The sequence below is a fragment of the Rhodnius prolixus genome, unplaced genomic scaffold (genome assembly GCF_049639745.1).
Source record: "Rhodnius prolixus isolate KJV_2025 unplaced genomic scaffold, Rpr scaffold_21, whole genome shotgun sequence".
Classification (NCBI taxonomy): Eukaryota; Metazoa; Arthropoda; class Insecta; order Hemiptera; family Reduviidae; genus Rhodnius; species Rhodnius prolixus.
Window position 1 is genome coordinate 1,989,042 of NW_027411606.1, and position 18,850 is coordinate 2,007,891.

At 34.1% G+C, this 18,850-nt stretch overlaps 1 protein-coding gene across 1 annotated transcript in view; it reads left to right on the plus strand.

Moving 5' to 3' along the window:
* Nucleotides 1-18,850, plus strand: part of ft (cadherin-related tumor suppressor fat) — a 425,132-nt gene that overhangs the window by 352,560 nt on the left and 53,722 nt on the right. Inside the window, exon 5 of the mRNA XM_074129946.1 lies at nucleotides 14,575-14,776. Coding sequence (XP_073986047.1) covers nucleotides 14,575-14,776 — 202 coding nt within the window. The remainder of the gene's footprint in view (nucleotides 1-14,574; nucleotides 14,777-18,850) is intronic.

Here is an 18,850-nt window from a genome sequence, read left to right on the forward strand (position 1 = left end):
TAAACTGATATTTCAGTAACATATAAAGTCGTGTTATGATCACTTAAAGTTTTGTTTGTTTATTCATTTTGTCTTAAAGTATCTTTCTCAATATTTCTAGGCAGAAATTATATTGATTTGGCCAAGCAAGAAATCTGTTTAGTTGTATTTACATCGAGGTTTAATTGTTTTTGAGTGCTTACTGCTTAGGTATCTATTTTAATATCTCTTTGTCTTTAATTCGAGCTTTATTCCTTATATAAAAAATCATTTTGACACTTGTGAAATAACCACAGATATTTAAACTGTTTTTTGCTATATAACATTAAGAATCTTCCAACTTCCAAGCTGTTTAATAGTAAACATTCCAAAGCAAAAATAGCGAGGAAAAAAGAAATAAAAGTAATATTTGTCACTTTCAGTCCTTTATGACAAGAACGGCAAGGTCTTACTGCAAGTGCCATCCCTGGTATGATGTTTTCACAATTGATAGTAGCTAACTGAGCAGTTCTTCCACCATTTCTTCCTCCATCTCTTGGGACGTAGTTGCTGTTGGTGGTGCCACAACTTGACTTCAAAACCAATACATTGGAGAAACACACACACACACACTTACTCTTACACATATATCCGGGCGGACAATTTCTTTTTTAATGTCTAGAGCCTCCTCATAAATAGAGGACAATACAGTCTAGTCCTGCAGCAGGCGAAGTGAGCCAACAACCAGTTTCTGGTACGTTTTAATTCCCAACTATTGTATATATATATATATATATAACTTGTATCAGACCTCCCGCGCCTCGTTCTCCGTGTGTTTATATGTGATATCGGCCTACACGCCCATCGAACCTCCGCACTTATGTATCTATTCCTGCTCTAGAAGAGTAAGAATTTCAAGGAAAATTGTTTCAATTAGATTATCTAACTGGCGTAAGTGTTGGAAATGAAAACCGTGGAGTTAATTTTCATTTTACCTTCATTGAAGAAAGGAAACTTCATTGATGGACTCATTGAGGAAATGTATGCAATCAGTGGAGCTACATTAAGCTATCAGGAGGAACGTAGCAACCATAATATACTTTATTAAAATGTGGTTCACCTTACTGAAAACTGTTAGAAAAATTGACAAATTTATAATCTGACGAGGAGTGATTGAAATTTGAAAAAAAAAACTATCTTTTTTTGACTTACTTTCTGTTATACAAAATTCTTGCGTCCACTTTGAGATCCGCCTTCCAAAGGTTCCAGACCTTTAAAAAAAATGTTATTTTCAAAACCTGCCTTTTGTATTTTCCGTTTGAGTAATCCTCGTGGGATTCTACTGTCACTTACCGTTGTAAACAACACATTCACTTAGCTTTATGACTGAATTTCTTTTTCTTTTTTTTACTATTTTGAAATTTTCTCAAAATTAACTGCAATCTTTAAATTTGGTATTAAGATTTGAAGCAAAGTGATCTACAATTTCTATTTGTAACATTTTTCTATTAAGGGCACTTCTAAAGGTGGATAGTTGATTAAAATTGCTTCTAAGGTACTCTCTTAATGTACGAGGGGGTACCCAAAAAAAACCGGAATTATTTTTTAAAAGCTATTTATTTACAAATTTTTTACAGAACAACCTTATCCCCTTCAAAATACTCTCCATTACAACTAATACATTTGTCCCACCGGTGCTTCCACTGTTCGAAACATTTTTTGTAGTCATCTTTAGAAATGGCTGACAGCTCCTTCTTCGTTTTTTTCTTGACCTCTTCAATGTTGTCAAATCGGTGACCTTTCATGCCCTTTTTCATGCGTGGAAATAAGAAAAAGTCGCACGGAGCCAGGTCAGGCGAGTAAGGTGCGTGGGGCAGCGGAACCATGCCATTTTTAGCCAAAAACTGTGTAACAGAGATGGCTGTGTGTGCAGGTGCATTGTCGTGGTGGAAGAACCAGTCTCCTGTTTGCCACAAATCGGGTCTTTTTTGGCGAACACTATTGCGCAATCTTTACAAAACTTCCAAATACAAGGTTTGATTGACGGTCTGACCTGGGGGGACAAACTCTGAATTGGCTACGCCTTTGGCATCAAAAAAGCAAATCAGCATTGTTTTGATGTTTGACTTGACTTGACGACATTTTTTTGGTCGGGGTGAAGATGACGTCTTCCATTGGCTCGACTGTTGCTTTGTTTCTGGGTCATAACCATAGCACCATGACTCATCACCAGTAATGACCTTTGATAGAAAGTCTGGATCAGAAAGCACGACATGTTTCAACTCGATGTTCTTTTTGATTGTCAGTCAGAACTCGAGGAACAAACTTGGCAGCAACCCTTTTCATCCCCAAATCTTCCGTTAAAATTCGCTGAACCGAGCTCCAAGATAACCCACTACTCTCTGACAGTTGATCAATTGTCTTGTCGACGATCTGTGAACACCAGCTCTCGAATTTTTTCAACATTTTCATCGATTCGGGCAGTTGATGGACGTCCAGAACGAGGTTTGTCATCAATCGACATGTCGCCATTTTTAAACCGAGTAAACCACTCGTATACTTGAGTTTTTCCCATAGCGTCATCTTTGTAAGCTGTTTTCAACATTAAAACACTTTCAGCAGCATTTTTGCCGAGTAGAAAACAAAATTTCAGAGCTGCACGTTGTTCACTTAAACTTGCCATCATAAAAAACGAAAAAAGAACAAAACAGCGCTGGTAAAAACAATCACTGCAGATGAACAGAACAAGCCAGGCAGACAACACAGGCAGGACTGAACTGGCAAGGAATTGCGCTATACACGTCTAGCGGCAGAAATGCGTACTACATAAGCTCCATGCGCGGCAACGCAATTCCGGTTATTTTTGGGTACCCCCTCGTAAAGATTAAAGACTATGTTTTATGCGTTGTAAAAAATGCTTAATTTGTAGAAATGGGTATTTGCGGAAGTGTGAAATCTTTAAATGTGTTTATTGATTCAATTGTTTTGTACAAGTTTCTTAAATTCAATCAAAGCTGAACTCATTTTTATTATTATTTATTTCATTTTTTTAGGCGCGTCAACATCTGAGTGACCCAAAGCTTTTTTCAGTGCCCTGACGGCCTCTAGACGGTATTACACTGTCGTTACAGATAACACAGTCCGTACAGTGAGCTGTAAGAATCTCCTAGGAAGAGAAAATGGTCAGCAGCTGGATTCGAACCCCGGGAACTCCGCGTTGGACTCCAGTATTCGCTAACTATTCAGCTAATCCCTTCCATAAAATCATTAAACTGCGTCATGTTAGGATTTAACAGTATTGTCTTTATAGTGAAAATTAATTTAAGAATATTTATAAGGTACATGGGGTACTTGGGCTATCTCTAAAAGGGCCACTTAGGGAAATTTGTTTTACCACTTCTACATCTTGTTAAATATGTTGCTCAAATTCCAAGTTTACTGGAAACCCGAAGACTATTTTGTCACTAACATCTGCGAACAATGAAAAGCGACGATGTCATGTGAATACTTGACTAGTTTTTTTTTAAAAAAAAATGATAATAATTATAAAAAATGCCCACAGTTTTAAGAAAATTAAAACAGTGTTTAATATAAAATAAATACAAAATAAATAAATAATTTATATAAGCAGAAAAAATAAATAATACAAAAAAATTGTTTAATTAATAAATTAATGTGGGATAAAACAGCCGCCAAGACTTAGAAATCTGGTAGTGCATTCCCGCCCAACAAGTTGCATAAATGGTCGCTTCAACTTCAACTGGTTTTCTAGAAATACAGTTCATTGTGAGGACTGAGTGGTATCGTCAGATAGTACACTTCAAGCATTATTGTAAGGAAGGGGAATCAATAGAGTTACCTTAGGGGGTTTCATCTCTATTAATTCAAAAAAGGAATTCATAAAATAAAGTGAAATGAATTATTAAAATTAAAAGTAGTCCAATAAAATTAATGACTGTGAGAGGGAATCAGAACTAGTCAAATTAATGCGCGACACTTAATTACTATTGGCTTTAAATTAATGAATTTGAAAGTTAAAAATATAAATACTTAATTGCATAGTTCTTTTAATATTTAAAACTGTAACTAGCGAACAGTTAAAACTTGTTATGAAAATTATTAGGAAGGATTGGACTGTTTTTAGTTCATTGGAAGGTGCTTATTCATATCTTTCGTTTACTCGCGACCCAGTGACTATTGCGTATGTTCTAGCAGTTTTCAGCATTCATCGCTATACTGAAAATATAAACATTTGGCGTAGACAATTCAGCTCTCGGCTGAAAATATAACTTTCTCTTCCTCTGATTCTCGAAATTTGTGTACCAAGTGTTGAATATAGGCTTACTTTACTAGTACGATGCAGTCGCCTAGCTTAAGAATGTTAACTGGACACGGTTACCTCCAAAAAAAAAAAACAGAATCAGAGTTTTGTAGAGCAGTGTATATAAGCACTGCAGAGAAAGTGTTGCGGATACTTCACGGCTAGATATTTGCCCTATCTACTACTCTATCGGTCAAAATGTTGGCGAAATACTGACGCGTTATTATTAAAAAATAAATAAAATAAAATAGGGTTTCGGACATGGTCGAAATAGCCAGTCTCTGAAGTGTAACTTGAAAAAATAATACTGTGCGAAATTTAAAGCAAATCTTTCTTTAGAGTCACTTAAAAAAAAAAATGAACACTTGAACAGCTACTATATTTCACTGCAAACTTCGTATAGTTAATTGTAGGACTTTTAAAAAATAAATAAATAACTTGACTTTGGTAATGGACTTCAAAGAGCCCATATTTTTGGCTGTTTAGTCTAAAAAGTAGACATAACACAATAGATCCTCTTTGTTCTTGTTTGGTTTAAGATGGGTGATATCCCAACGTTAAGATCTCTCTGTAATGACCCTGCTAATCTTACTTCTATAAGCCCGTTAACTTTTACAAGCTAACCTTACTGGGCAGGCTATCATATTGCAATGTATTGTTAATTGTATATAAAGGTTTACTAGTTCTCTTACTATTAGAACTGGCCAACAAATGTCTAACATTCATTTATCTGGTTGCTGATGTAGTAGTAATCTTGCCAGTTTAATGAGGCAATTTTAAATTTAATATTTAACACTTGACTATTTAATTTTGTATTCAATTGTACCAGCTATCACATGCTTCCTGGGGGGTCCTTTACAGTTAGTTCATGAACAGAGGTTTATACCATTAAAATGTAATATATCATCTCCACGATTGAATTGCATTTCAATAGTTCTGAAGGAGCGATAAATGTATGCCCTGAATTTTTTTTCTTTTACTTTTGTTAAAAATAAATGTTCAGTTCCCGTGTAAACATTCACATTTAGTATAAGATTTGGTGGATTTCTCTGTCAATACAGCGTTCTTATTGCATTTATATATATATATTTATATATTTATTTATATATATACATATATATATATATGGGAGTAGATATATATATATATCTACTCCCATAACCTGGTAGGGAAATTCTACTTTTTTTAAATACAGAATTTGGCATATTATGTGCCAGACAAAAAAAATGCCAATGAATTTTGTTCAGGATAGTCTGTTTTCCAAATAGGCACGTTTCTGTTACAATCCATTTGGTGGACCTGGTCTATTTTTCACCATTATTGCAAAAAAGAAAAGTCAAGTTAGAAACATTAATTGCTATTGGCATTCACAGTAATCGTGGTTAATTGCCAGCCTAAAGTTTGCCATAAACTTTTCTTGATAAAATTTTCTTGTGAAGATAATGCTTTTTCAACTTTTCTTACTAACTGCCTTCTTGTTATATTCTTTCTTTTTACAACGATTTGACAAGCAACTGCTTGCTGTCATAGGGTTTACTATCTACACTTCTTCAAAGTGACTCAAAATCCACTTAGATCTATGGTCTTTTCCGAGTCGTTCCTAATTATATCACTGAAAATATTCCTATTTTGATTACAATTTTAGATTTACTAGTCTAATTAGTAAATCTTCCAAAATTAATATATTAATAAAATACACTTTATCAGAAATGCAACCTCTTAATTTCATAGAACATTCACAATTTAATATAACCTCATAATTTAAACTCAAAAAAGGCGCCAGCTACAGGCGGCCATTACAGTCATCTGGTTATAACCGCAATAATGTAACCTCACCGTGAAGATGCTTCTCACCGTGCACTATCGCTGACTTATATCAGGCAGAAGCGTTCGGCATTTGGTTTTGGCGATAAATGTTTTTATTACATGTGAATATCTGTGAATACTCTTATCAAGAAATTATGTAAGTAACATAAGTTATTAATAATAGTTAAATCTCTGAAAGATCGAACAGTAAAGGGAGCCTATAAAATTTGGGACTGCGCTATCATTTCAACATTAACCTTTGTGATAGCATTTTATGATTATTATTTTACATAGTTCGAGAAACTTGTTTGCACCGATTTTCAAAGAGTAGGATATTTTGTTATCGAGTCTACTTTCTTATGTTAAAATCCCTTGTTCAGTTACTTTTTTTTTTTAGTAATGGAGAACCTAACTATAAACATATTGACAAAGAATGCCGGACATCTGAGTGTAGTGAAGTAATAATAGGGTAGATGTAATTAGCAAGTTGGATTGACCATAGTAATGTTGTTGGTAGTAATTATTTTTCATCTCGCAAGTCTATTGTTGTTATTGGACAACAATAACATTTAGTTCTCACCAACAGCCCGCCTACACCATTACAACAACAGCAGATATCTGCTTGCTACACCCTGCCCTGTACTGTGTCCTGTATAAACCACAGACTACATCCATTGTTGTTCGCATACCAATGATTGCTGCATATATGTTATATGACTCACATATGCATATATGTTAGATGTTACATCTCGCATACAAACTATTACATTCACATAAACACATACACTTTACACCTATTAATGTTTCCCTAATTCGTGGTAATGTGCTTTCTTCATAGAGATTAGGTTAGTTTTTATTCATTCAGTTCAGTTAGTTCGCATGATTCGGCCTTTTTTTTGGCTGATAATTGCTTTCAAATTTTCCTCCGCTTCTACACGTTTTTAGGAATAAGTGGTACGTACAAAATTCTTAGGTGTTGCTTTCTTTTTGTTGGGCGAGAGCATAATCCCTGTCAGTTTATTGATACATGTAATTTTCATTACCCATGTGTTCATCTAAAACTGTTCCAACTTAATGATCTAATCACAACTAATTGCTACCATTAGGGATTAAAACTGCACAAACACAACCCTAATACATTGAACACAACAATATTGTGGCTTATGGCGTCAGATTAACTAAATATATAACAAACTTTTGACACTTAGGGGAGCCAACATAGATCTTTTAGAACGCATGAATTTGGCTTCATAACTTAATCCCCCTCATATATAACATAATTAAAATAAAACAGACAATAAAATACTATATAGAAATGTGAAAAGTAAAGTTTTCTTGTAAAGTGAGATGTATCGCGTTGTTTGAAGAAATAGATGGTTGCAACGAAGAGTTTGTTATTGAATTGAATATTTGTAGATGTATAAGGCTCGTAGCGTGTCAGAAAACGCACTAAGTGTCTGAGTTAAGTCCAGCATGAAAAGTATCCTTGTTCTCCGACTACCCGGACTTTGAAAGAATACTTTTGTGTACGGCCTTTTCACAGTGGAAGACCAGTCGGTTTGTTACCTTCAGCTTGAGTAGTGCCAACCTTGGGTGATTCATTAGCAGGCGAATTTGTCATTAATTATTAAGGAACAACGAAGGTAATATGCACCTAGTCTTGGGGTTTAGTAAATTCTAGCCCCACTGTCCCAAAAAAAAATCATTTAATTTTCAGTCTGCTATGTAAATACTACAAAGAAACCCTAACATCTGCGACAACCTTGCTATAACTTTTTGGTAGCAGTAGATTTGGTTCAACTTCCACGTCTAACACCTGTCTGTCTTATACTCGTTGTTGACTTTAATGGTTTTTTAATGAGAAAACTGGTTGATTGACATAGCTGACGAACATGACAAATACTAAGTCGCAATGTTTATACATAAACAATTTAATTAATAATACAAACTAATATGAATGAAACTGATGAAAAATGATCCCACCAAACGTCCACCATTATCTAAACATATTTATGTAATACATTATATTAATTAATTGTATCTTAGGTATAACTGTAGGGTACCAGCTGTCAGGTTGTTTCTTTTTACAGTCGTTTTGAAACGCCAAAACAGGTGAATCAGTGACGTTTTTTTAGGTGATCTTCTAATGAAATATTATTTTATCACTTCTAAAAGATTTTGAGTGAATTCTGATATTCTCTCTTTGCATCCAGAGCAGAATTTCAAAATCGAAATTCCTCTATAAATTATTTGTTTTAAGATGGATCGATTATTTTCTTTCTTTCTTTCTTGTTGGAGGAGAGTATTGCAATCGTGCAGCTATTCGATTTTCATAAGATATCAATTTTTGAATCGAAATAGTTGCTCAAATTGATCAACAACCCAAAAACTGAATATCGCCGTGCGCTTAAATTTAACAATGTCACAATTAGAGTTTTTTTTTTGTTTCTGAAAAATTAATCTAGTTAAAGAAAAGTTATTTGGTAGTTTAAATCATCTCGCTTTTCCCTCTCACTTGGAACTTTCAAAGTTGGTGTTTTTATGAGGAGTTAGAAAATTTATTTCACTTTATATATAAGTTGACAACATATACAGGGTGAACCAGTAAGTATTGTCCATAGGCCTACTGTGTGTAGTACATCTAAAGTGGAGTTCAATAACCAACTTCATATTTTCCACTGTTCTTGAGTGACGTCATTTTAATTTTTTTTTTCTAAAATCATTACTTTTTTTTTCCAATAAAAATGTTATTACTCAGAAAGTTTTAGTCCGAATTCGATTCTGATGACATGGTTAGAAAGACAGATAAATTTTCTAAAAATTGATATCATTTCGAAGCATAAGTTATTCTCCAAACAGCCTCAATCTTCCTCCGGATGCTGAAAAAATAAAAAGTAATTGAAATTTTTAAGAAAACTCATTAGGCCCTTACGTGATCATTATCCAGACCTAGGTGGCTGGCACTTTTTATAAAAGTTTCCTTGTTTAATGGGCTTTCAAACAGTATATCATTTTCCAGGATTCCTTTTATCTTCATATGAGAAATTACGTTTGTTTTATAAGAAAACGTGTTCACGAGCACTCAACAGTGTTAGTTATCAAGTTGTTTAATTCATTGAAAACTCTTTTAGATGGGACAGTAGTCAATTTTTAAAATAGATTGTCTTAAAATAAGGAAGTCAAAGGTTACAAATTGCATTTAAAAAAAAAAATTCTGATCTTCCTGAAATATTTGAGAAAATGTTAGGAAATATTTTAAACAAGTACTATTTTTATAAACAAAAATTCATATGTACTTACTCCAAATTACAATTTCACACACATAGTACACTGTTGAAAAAGATAAGAATGTGGAATAAACCTTAACTCTTTTTTTTCCTTTTTTTAAAGTGCAATTTGTAACCTTTGACTTCCTTATTTTAAGACAATCTACTTTAAAAATTGACTACTGGCTAATTTGCCTAGCTTTCAACTTAAGGGACTCCTTAATATTCATAGATTATACTTGCAGACAATTATAATATTTTTTGCATTTTTTACATCAATGGTTGGAGTCTTCCTGACTGACTGTTTAGGTACTTAGACAATCCTCAAGTTAATGTAATTCCACACATCCAAAGATCCACCTAGACTTAGCGAACATTCTCCCACCAATAATTCCCCACTTCAAACAGATCGCTCCTCCCTGCTTAGTTCTTTGATATACAATCTTGGTGGATCCGATCGAATGGTTGATAAGTCTGGCATTGGAAGAAGTTAAACACTATAACTACAATCCGAACGTACTCTTGCCGCCGCAGTACCTCTTGCAGCTAGTGTTTAGTTTGATGGGCTACACTTATACAAATGATACATTCTGTTCAATTATGATCCATAGGCGGTTCTTGCTTTCTCTCCCTTTACTGCTTTATCTACTCACTCCTTTGACTCTTTCCATCATCTTTTTATTTTCACTTACTCCCTCCCTTTTTTTCCTATTTTATAAAAAAAAAATTCATTGACCAAAAAAGAAAAATTGCTCACCTGTTAGAACCATTTATTGGGGCGTGCCTCTTTTAATATTTTTTCTTTTTTTTACTTTTCGTAAATATATGTTGCTCTTTGGTCACTTCCCTCGAGTTTCGTCTTTCTTTTTTTTTTTGTAAACTGTACTAACGAAAAAGAAAGATTTAAATCTCTTTTACAATTTTGGGTTTTAATTAAGTAAATTATAAGTAAGATCTTATCCGCATAATTGTGATGGCCAATCGTCTAACTGATCTACTTGTAATCTTCTGAACTTCTCTTCCTTTGTGGGCGAAAATATTTCTAGCAACATACCATTTTCAAGATAGATACTACTCCTTGCCGGACCGCAGATTTTTGTTTTGAAATCTATAGATAAGTTTAGATTAGCTACATTGCGAAGTGGGAGGAAGATAAGATTCTTGTTTCAGACGTAATTTCGCTCTGTAGCGGTATAATGAATTCCAATCCCACTTTTGGACGCACAGGAAGACTTAAAAAAAGGGAGAACACCCAAGTTCTATTAGTAGATATTCTCATTTTTTTGGCTGTTAAAAAATTAGATTCAAAATCTTTGGTGAAATAGGATGCCCTTGGAAAAGCTTAGGTCATTTTCAGTCAAGATTTTTTTTTTTTTCTGCGTACTTGGACTGCTGAGAGCCAAGGCATGTAGCTGTGGATCCAGATTCATATCCTAAAACTTTGGAAAAGTGTAAAAAAGAGAGCATTCCCATAGAGAATGGTTACAAGAATACAAGAACGGATGCGTTCTAAGAAGTGTGCTTAGGTTATAATCAATGGAAATAAAAACCCTGAATTTATGGTTTTGCCTATTTGGTGTATTCTAGGCAGTTAAGGTGTTAAATGTTTGGGTGATCCGTTCAGGTCTTCTAATGTCAGATCTATCACGAATAGGCTTTTGGTTAAAAACCTAACTCTAGCAATGAGGAGGCATCTTTAAGATATTTATGCCGTCTCCATTTGTACAATAAAACCAGTTATTGTTTGGATTGTGAGGACATTAAAGTAAAGATCTTTGGTGATCTTTTAAAAAATAGCGTAGGATGTTTGCATTTAATGATACAGTTCGGTTCTCTCGTTCTGTTTGAGAAGTGTAACTAGGTGTACCAAATCTGGATAGGACTATGTTCCCCTTCTTAGGTTTGATTTTCTTGGGCCTTATTTGTTGGAGTCTATAGGGACCCATTGGGATTTAAAATTTCCTTGGGTTTGGACTCTCTTCATAAACCAATAACAATAATCTCTCCGCAATAAAACTGGTTAGAAACATACCTTAAAATTCATTGTCTGAATTCAAACTTAGTCTTTTGTACTAATTTTTCCCCCATGAACTTTGAAATTCCCAAAAAAAACTAATTAGGTCTGCGAATGAGACATTCTTAAAGTTAATGTAAGTAATTTTTTGCCTTTTAATAGTCTAAAAATGATCCTCCGACTAGAATTAGTTGGTTGCCATGTTGCTTTCTTCTTTTCTTTAATCAATTCTTTTCCCAGTCCCTTGTCTTGAAGTCATTTATATATTTGGGCAGCAGGTTAAGACTTTTACTTCCCAGCTTTGACAGTTTTATCTACCCAAAGTGACCCATTAAATGAAGAGAACTACCTTCTAAATTGGACAGCAGGAAACCACAGGTGAAAAAAAAAAAAAGTATCGATTTAGATCAAAAAATTTCAGTACCTGCTTTTTGATGTTTTAACTTCTCAACACTAATGAAATGTTCGTGCATTTAAGTGGTTTAAAAAAGGTATAACCACCCTTAGAGCGGAAAAGGAACAGTGGTCGCAGGGAAACACAATAATTGTAATATTATTTCCACTTTTTTTGCCCCCATTTCTGGAGTAGTTTTCGTGACCATCGCAAAACATTTTGTGTGTTCCCATTGTTCTAAAGATAATTATTTAATTTTTGTTCTTGTCTAGCCTTTTCTTTTTATTAACCTCTATTATTAATTGTGTTGAACTATTATCTATGTTCTTCTGTTAAGAAAAACAAAAAAAAACAAAAATGGTTCAGGCAAGTAGATAACACAGGTGCCACACAGTAGTCTCCATCTTTTTATTTCTAAAACATCATCCATTAATTATCATCCAACATCTGTAACATATTATAACACTTTATTAACACTTCAGCCATAATTTATATAATTACTTTTTTAAGAAACGTAGCTTATAGATTATTATATATCATAGTAAGACATTTCAATAATTTATACAGATCACAATTTCTTTAACTTTAACAATACTTCTTAAAATTATTTCTTCTTTTCATGTGAATTAATTGTTCACAGTCGTTGCTGATTATACGAGGGTCGTTTGAAAAGTCCGTGCAAAGTCAGAGAGATAACACCACTGGCGCGTATCGAGGTTATGCTTAGTTAGTAGCATCTCTTGGAAGAACACACACCAAGTTTCAGCCAGATCGGTCTATTTCTTTGTATTTGGCATTCGTTTGAATCGAGGAAGTCGAGTGATTTTCAAATCGTGTGAAGTGTTGCAAGGACGGTTTGCAGCTGTTCCAGAAGAATCCGCAGGACTTTAAGCGTCGTTTCGTCACTGTGGATGAAACATGGATACATCACTACACTCCTGAGTCCAAAGAACAATCTAAACAATGGGTTACCAAGGGGGAATCTGCGCCAAAAAAGACGAAGACCGTTCCTTCGGCCGGAAAGATTATGGCGACTGTCTTTTGGGATTCGCAAGGAATAATCCTTATCGACTATCTGGAAAAGGGTAAAACTATTACAGGTGCATATTATTCATCGTTATTGGACCGTTTGAAAAACGCCCACGATTGGCCCACAAAAAAGTCCTTTTCCATCACGACAACGCACCAGCTCACACCTCAGCAGTTGTGGTCGCAAAATTAATGGAAATAGGGTTCCAACTCGTTTCACATCCCCCCTATTCTCCAGACTTGGCTCCCTCGGACTACTATTTGTTCCCCAATATGAAGAAATGGCTGGCGGGAAAAAGATTTTATTCAAACGAGGAGGTGATTGCAGAAACGAATGGCTATTTTTCAGACTTGGACAAATCCTATTATTCGGAAGGGATCAACAAACTAGAGCAGCGTTGGACGAAGTGTATAAGCCTAAAAGGAGACTATGTTGAAAAATAAAAAAGGTTTACCCCCAAAAATTAAGTAGTTTTTATTTTTGCACGGACTTTTCAAACGACCCTCGTATTTCTTCTGTTGTTAGGTTTGTTCACGTTCTGTTTACTTAGTACCCAGCTGGCATTACAACCCCCCCAATGTCTTGTAAATCGGGTGTAGCCTCTGTGACGATTTTGGAAATTATTGGACGAAATGTTTCTTTAAGTTGTTCTGTAGGAATGCCCAGATTTGGGCATTCATATCACTTTTTAAATAGTTTTTCTCGTCTTCTAATTCAAATCCTTTGTAAAAAAAAGAAGTCCTAATTACTTCTGTAAAGATCATCAGATCTTCTTGATCCACACAATAACTGTTATCTTAAAAAAAAAGTTTAAAGGTTAGACGACATGTATTTTTCATACTTTTTCGTGTTGAGGTTACAATGCTCAGATATAATGGCTCAGAGTTTCTTCTAGTATCAAAGAAACCTCTCCAATAGTCTCCATTACCATCATAGATATTTATTTCATCACTTTTTTTTTCGAACATTCCTTAAACTTTTCTATGTTTTGGTCGAAGTTTAGAGCGTATGTTGAATCATTCTAACCTGGATATAACCATGCTTTAGCTTTCTGTTTTATTTGCTTGTCATGAGATTTAAATTTCCACAAAATCCTATATCTCCTCTATTTTTTCTTTTTTGTTTTTAATATATTTTATTCTTGATCATTATTCCCATATTAAAGTACAATTATGTCTTATTCTGGTTAATTCTTGAGGACTGACTCTTTCATTACAACAAAATGACATAACTGAAAACAAATGTCAGAAGAAATTAAAATCCTTCTCCCTCTACCCTTTATTATTTACTATTAATTTTATGTACGATTGACTGACTAAATTTTGAACCTATATTGCGAAATAAACGTCTTCATTTCATAGTAGAAATTAAGCATATTTTTTTTTTTTTTAGCTAAATGCAGTACTTTTGACAGCCATATTTACAGAGACCACAGGAGAGATCGTTAGACATCTTACCTTAGGGCTTCTCTGAATAGTGTCAAAGATGTAACTTTGCAAACAAGCTTTCCATCGCAATAAGTCTAGTCCATAAACGGCTGTTCTTCTGCAAAAGTTTGCACAAGCTCAAAAATAATTGCGTTAAGGCTAGGTTAAAGGTATTACCACTCAGCCAGTTCTGGGTCGAGTTGGTCAACCTCCAGAGCTTCTCCACTGTCCACTTTGTTTAAAGTTTTTGTTAAAAGAAATGTGAATTCTAATATTTGGAGCAAAATGACTTGACTTATCCAGAATTTATTAATTTTGTGCACTAACTAATCATCGCCACTTCTTTCTTTGTTCGCAGGTTCAACACTATATATTTGTAATAGAAGCTGAAGACCACGGTAAACCATCTCTTTCATCCACTGTATCTGTCTATATCAACGTACTGGATGTAAACGACAATGCACCATTATTCGATCCAATGTCCTACAGTAATGAAGTCTTTGAAAATGCAACAGTTGGAACATCTGTGGTCAGAGTTACGGCCACTGATCTTGATTCTGGTAAACTTTTTTCTATTTTCTATTATAATATTAATATTTTTAATTGATCTATGAAATAAAATGAAGTATTCTTTTCACATTAACATATTGACATAAAGCCAGAGGTATATTAAAACATTAACATTAAGGTAGACATTAATTGGAGTTTATTTTTACTTAAAATAAAAATATAAATAATAAAGACGAAATAATCACCCACACAGAGGGGCGAAATATTGATTTTTTTTTATATGGTTCTATTCTGGATAATAAAACGCCCAAACATCTGCCTTTTCTTTAACATTGGTCGCGAACTCACACTAATATCTTGTCACTGAAAGGTAAGACAAAAAGAAATAGACAATCTTGAGGTTGTCCTCTTTTCCTACTACTGTTCCCAGTCTGCAATGCAAATTACTTTTGACGAATGATGGCAGACACAATGTGTTGATGGACTGTATTACAGTAAGCAAGTTTATTGCTGCAAGACTAAGGCTAGTTGTTTAATTTTTTATTATTTCTGAACTTCCTTTACCTTTTACGCCTCCATTTTTGCGAAAGATTGTTCAAAATTTGAGATTCATTTTCTTAAAATTATTGACTCTTCCTGGGCTTGCAATTCTTTTACTCCTTTAGGAAACTTAATGAATGCATAATTGTTGTCTTGTGTTTAACTATAGCATGCGAAAGAGTTGTAAGTGAGGGGTTTATGTTAAGATTTTGTTTATATATAGGATGAAAGATGGCGGAATATTAGAATGGTATGTTATATGAATAATTTCATCTTCTTTTTCTTCTTTTTAAAAAAAATAAAAGCGAAGGAGATATATATTTAACAATGTTGTACCAGTATCTACTACTAGTATTATCAGAGACATGAAGAGCATCTTGAGAGAGTAGAAGGCCCCTATCTCTCTAGATCTTAACTCGGTCTTACCCTCCCGCTCTTCTATATAATTTACATATATTATCACGAGTTTAACAGTAAGCAATGTTAGATATTGCCTTGAGGCTTCACAACATCAAACTTTAATAAAATTATAAGTTTGTGTATGTATTCATAATAGCCCAGGCAACTGTAGCTGCTCTATCGCCGCCCTCAGTGTGCCGGCAGTAGTTTTCTAAGGCACACGGCCTGTGTTTAAGAATCTTAGTTTTATATCTACACCCAAAACTTGGCTACATTTCTTTTCTTGCTTCCATCTTCTTTTTCTACTTCTCCTTCTTCTTCTTCTTTCTAAAACTGTTCTTTGTTCTTCATTTTAAATTATTTAATTTTAAAACATTAGCATTAATCTAGATTAAAGAGCTAGTGATGTGAAACTATAATTCTTACCGTCCAAAAACAGAATCCAAGTGATACAAAAGTTGGAATAGTTATTAATAGAAGGAAGGGAAACGGGCCCTTTCACTTTTTGAGCGGAAGGTGCTCCGTACACGCGATGGACCGAATTGGAGAAGTAGGAAAAACCAGGAATTGTACACTCTCTTCACGGATCCTGATATAGTAAAAGTAATCAAGCTTGGTAGACTGCTGCGATGGGCAGGACACATAGCAAGGATGGGTGAAGTTGAGATTCCTAAGAAAGTACTGGAAGGAAACATGCAAGGATCCAGGAGGGTAGGCAGACCAAAGCTGCGCTGGGAGGATAGTGTGGCAAAGGATGCTGCATGTATGTTAGGATTCCGAAACTGGAGGGCGGCTGCGCAGGAAAGATACACCTAGCTGGCACGTCTTGAGGAGGCCAAAACTCTGCATGAGTTTGTTAAGAAGAAGAAGAAGAAGAAAGGGAATAGATGGTAAGCGTTTAAACGTAAATAAGTGCCTCACTGGAACGCCAAAATGGAGGAATTTTGCTATTGCTAAGCTCTAAAAATGCTTGAAGAAACAAAATGTTTTTTCCCCCCCATAGTTAAGCAAGTCCTGTATTACTAATATCAGATTCTGATTCATTAAGCTAATGGGCAGACCAAGTTATGGTTAGCAATGACATAGGAAGTTTGTGTAGGAATTTCCCTCGAAGCAAATTATTGGTGTAGTTTAAATATATCTGATAGTTCTTGCAAGCCAATGGCACCTCATTCTGCGTCTATGACACCTGAAGGATCTGACACTGGCTGGAAAAAAAGAAAAACGCACAGTAAAGGTGCATTTGGCAGGATTATGCCAAGCATCGGGAAAGGAAACAAGAACAGAAGATTCATTATGATTCTTTAAACCTCGCCGATTAAGATGGAAAGTGTAGCTAGTCTAGACTAGTTCTATTCCTTGCATGTAATGTGATTTAAGGAAGGCCTAGACCAATATTTTGGATTAGGTAAACAATTTCTGTAATTTTTTTTTTTGTTTTTACCTTTTTTTGTGGCATTGGCTTTCGCCATACAGCCAGCTTCGTCTAGGTGTTTATCACTAGAATATCACTCACTCTCCATTCTTACCTACAAATACGTACATTCGCTTCACGCATTCATCCCTCTACTATATACAACTATTTACATATACTGCAACTAATGGATGGATCAGTACTCTATATTCCTGCCATCCTTATAGCTTAACCGAAATTAAAATCACGTAATCCTTCTCTAATCATTTTCTTCCATTCATTCTAATCGGCTATAACTTCATATTTCATTGCTAGCTCTGCTATAGATTTAAGCACATAGATGTAGGTTCTGTAATTCAGAGTTGGTACCAAAAAAAAAAAAGAATGGTCTATTACAATGAAGTGTGAAGTGAAGTTCACATCAGGAGGTTCCATTTCTGCCATTAGTGCTGATTATTACTTTATATTCTGCCTCAAAATTAAATTGAGCTCCGCTTGTTCCGGCTAGAGAGAATTGTACAAAATTCATTTGGAGAAGCTGGTTTAAAATTCATTTTGCTAATAAATCTCTGTTGAAACAGAACTCGTATTGGTCCAAGAAATTTATACAAACACCACCAATTTGTTACTTTTTATTTTAAACAAGTTGGTAAATAAATAACCTCCCCAAAAAAAAATCTCGCTGTAAATTTATAAATTTAAATCGTAAGATAATTAACGTCAAATGTAACGATAGTATAATACATATAGTTGGTAATTTTCTAAAGTCTTAAATAAAACTGAAAATGTTTTAAAAATAAAACAGTTTGTATTCCTTTTTTTTTTGGGTTCCAGGCATTTTTGTTTTTGTTAAAGAGAGAAAAATAAAAATAAGAATAAAGATGGCAGCGAAAGAGGAACGAAAGAGAGAAATGTTTAGTGGTTGTTTTTCTTAAAATAAATGACCAGCAATAATATTATCTGGCGTGGAGGATCTCTGTTTGGTCTGGTAGTTTTTGAAATGGACGCGCTAGAATCAGTCCTCAGTCGGTATTATGCCGTCCCATATTTGTCCTACTATTAGTTTTGTCCGTATGTGTTCTTTTTTTTGGACTTAAAGGACAGCTTCTTCCAGTCAAACCATTATAAGGTATCTGATATAACAACTCGTAGAGACTCGTGGTGGTAAAGTTTAGCTAATGATCGCTCCAAGGAATGAAAACTTTAAAGAGTTGTTCCGTAAATATTTCTTTCTCAACTTTGGATGAATCCAGTTTATCTACATCTATTTCTTAAATTTGTAATCCATATCAGAGTTGAAGAAAAAGTTGGTTTCTCTTATTTTTAAAATATTTAAATTTACTTTATTTTCGCTCCTGTGAGAGGTAATAAAAAAAAGCTTTAAACAAAAAAGGAGAGTTGTTCTGCAATTGCTGCTTCAGATCAAAAAAATATGGTGGAAAACGCGTTCGACTTTCTCTTTGTAATTCTTAAATTTTATGCGAATAATTTTGTACTAACTCAGAATTTACTGTAATTTATTTATTTATTTATTAAAAAAGAGTTTATATCCAATTCCACATGATGTACTATATTAATAATTATATGTATTATTAAAAATTTATGTATTAATTGAGCCGGTCATTGCACAAATCGATCAACTCCACCTTTTTGAAATGTCTTAAATTTAAGTGTCATTTGGTTCAGTTATGAGAAATTTTCCAAATAATAAATATTAACACCATTTAACGACTAAATTATTGTGGCCATTGAATAATATATCATTTATTTC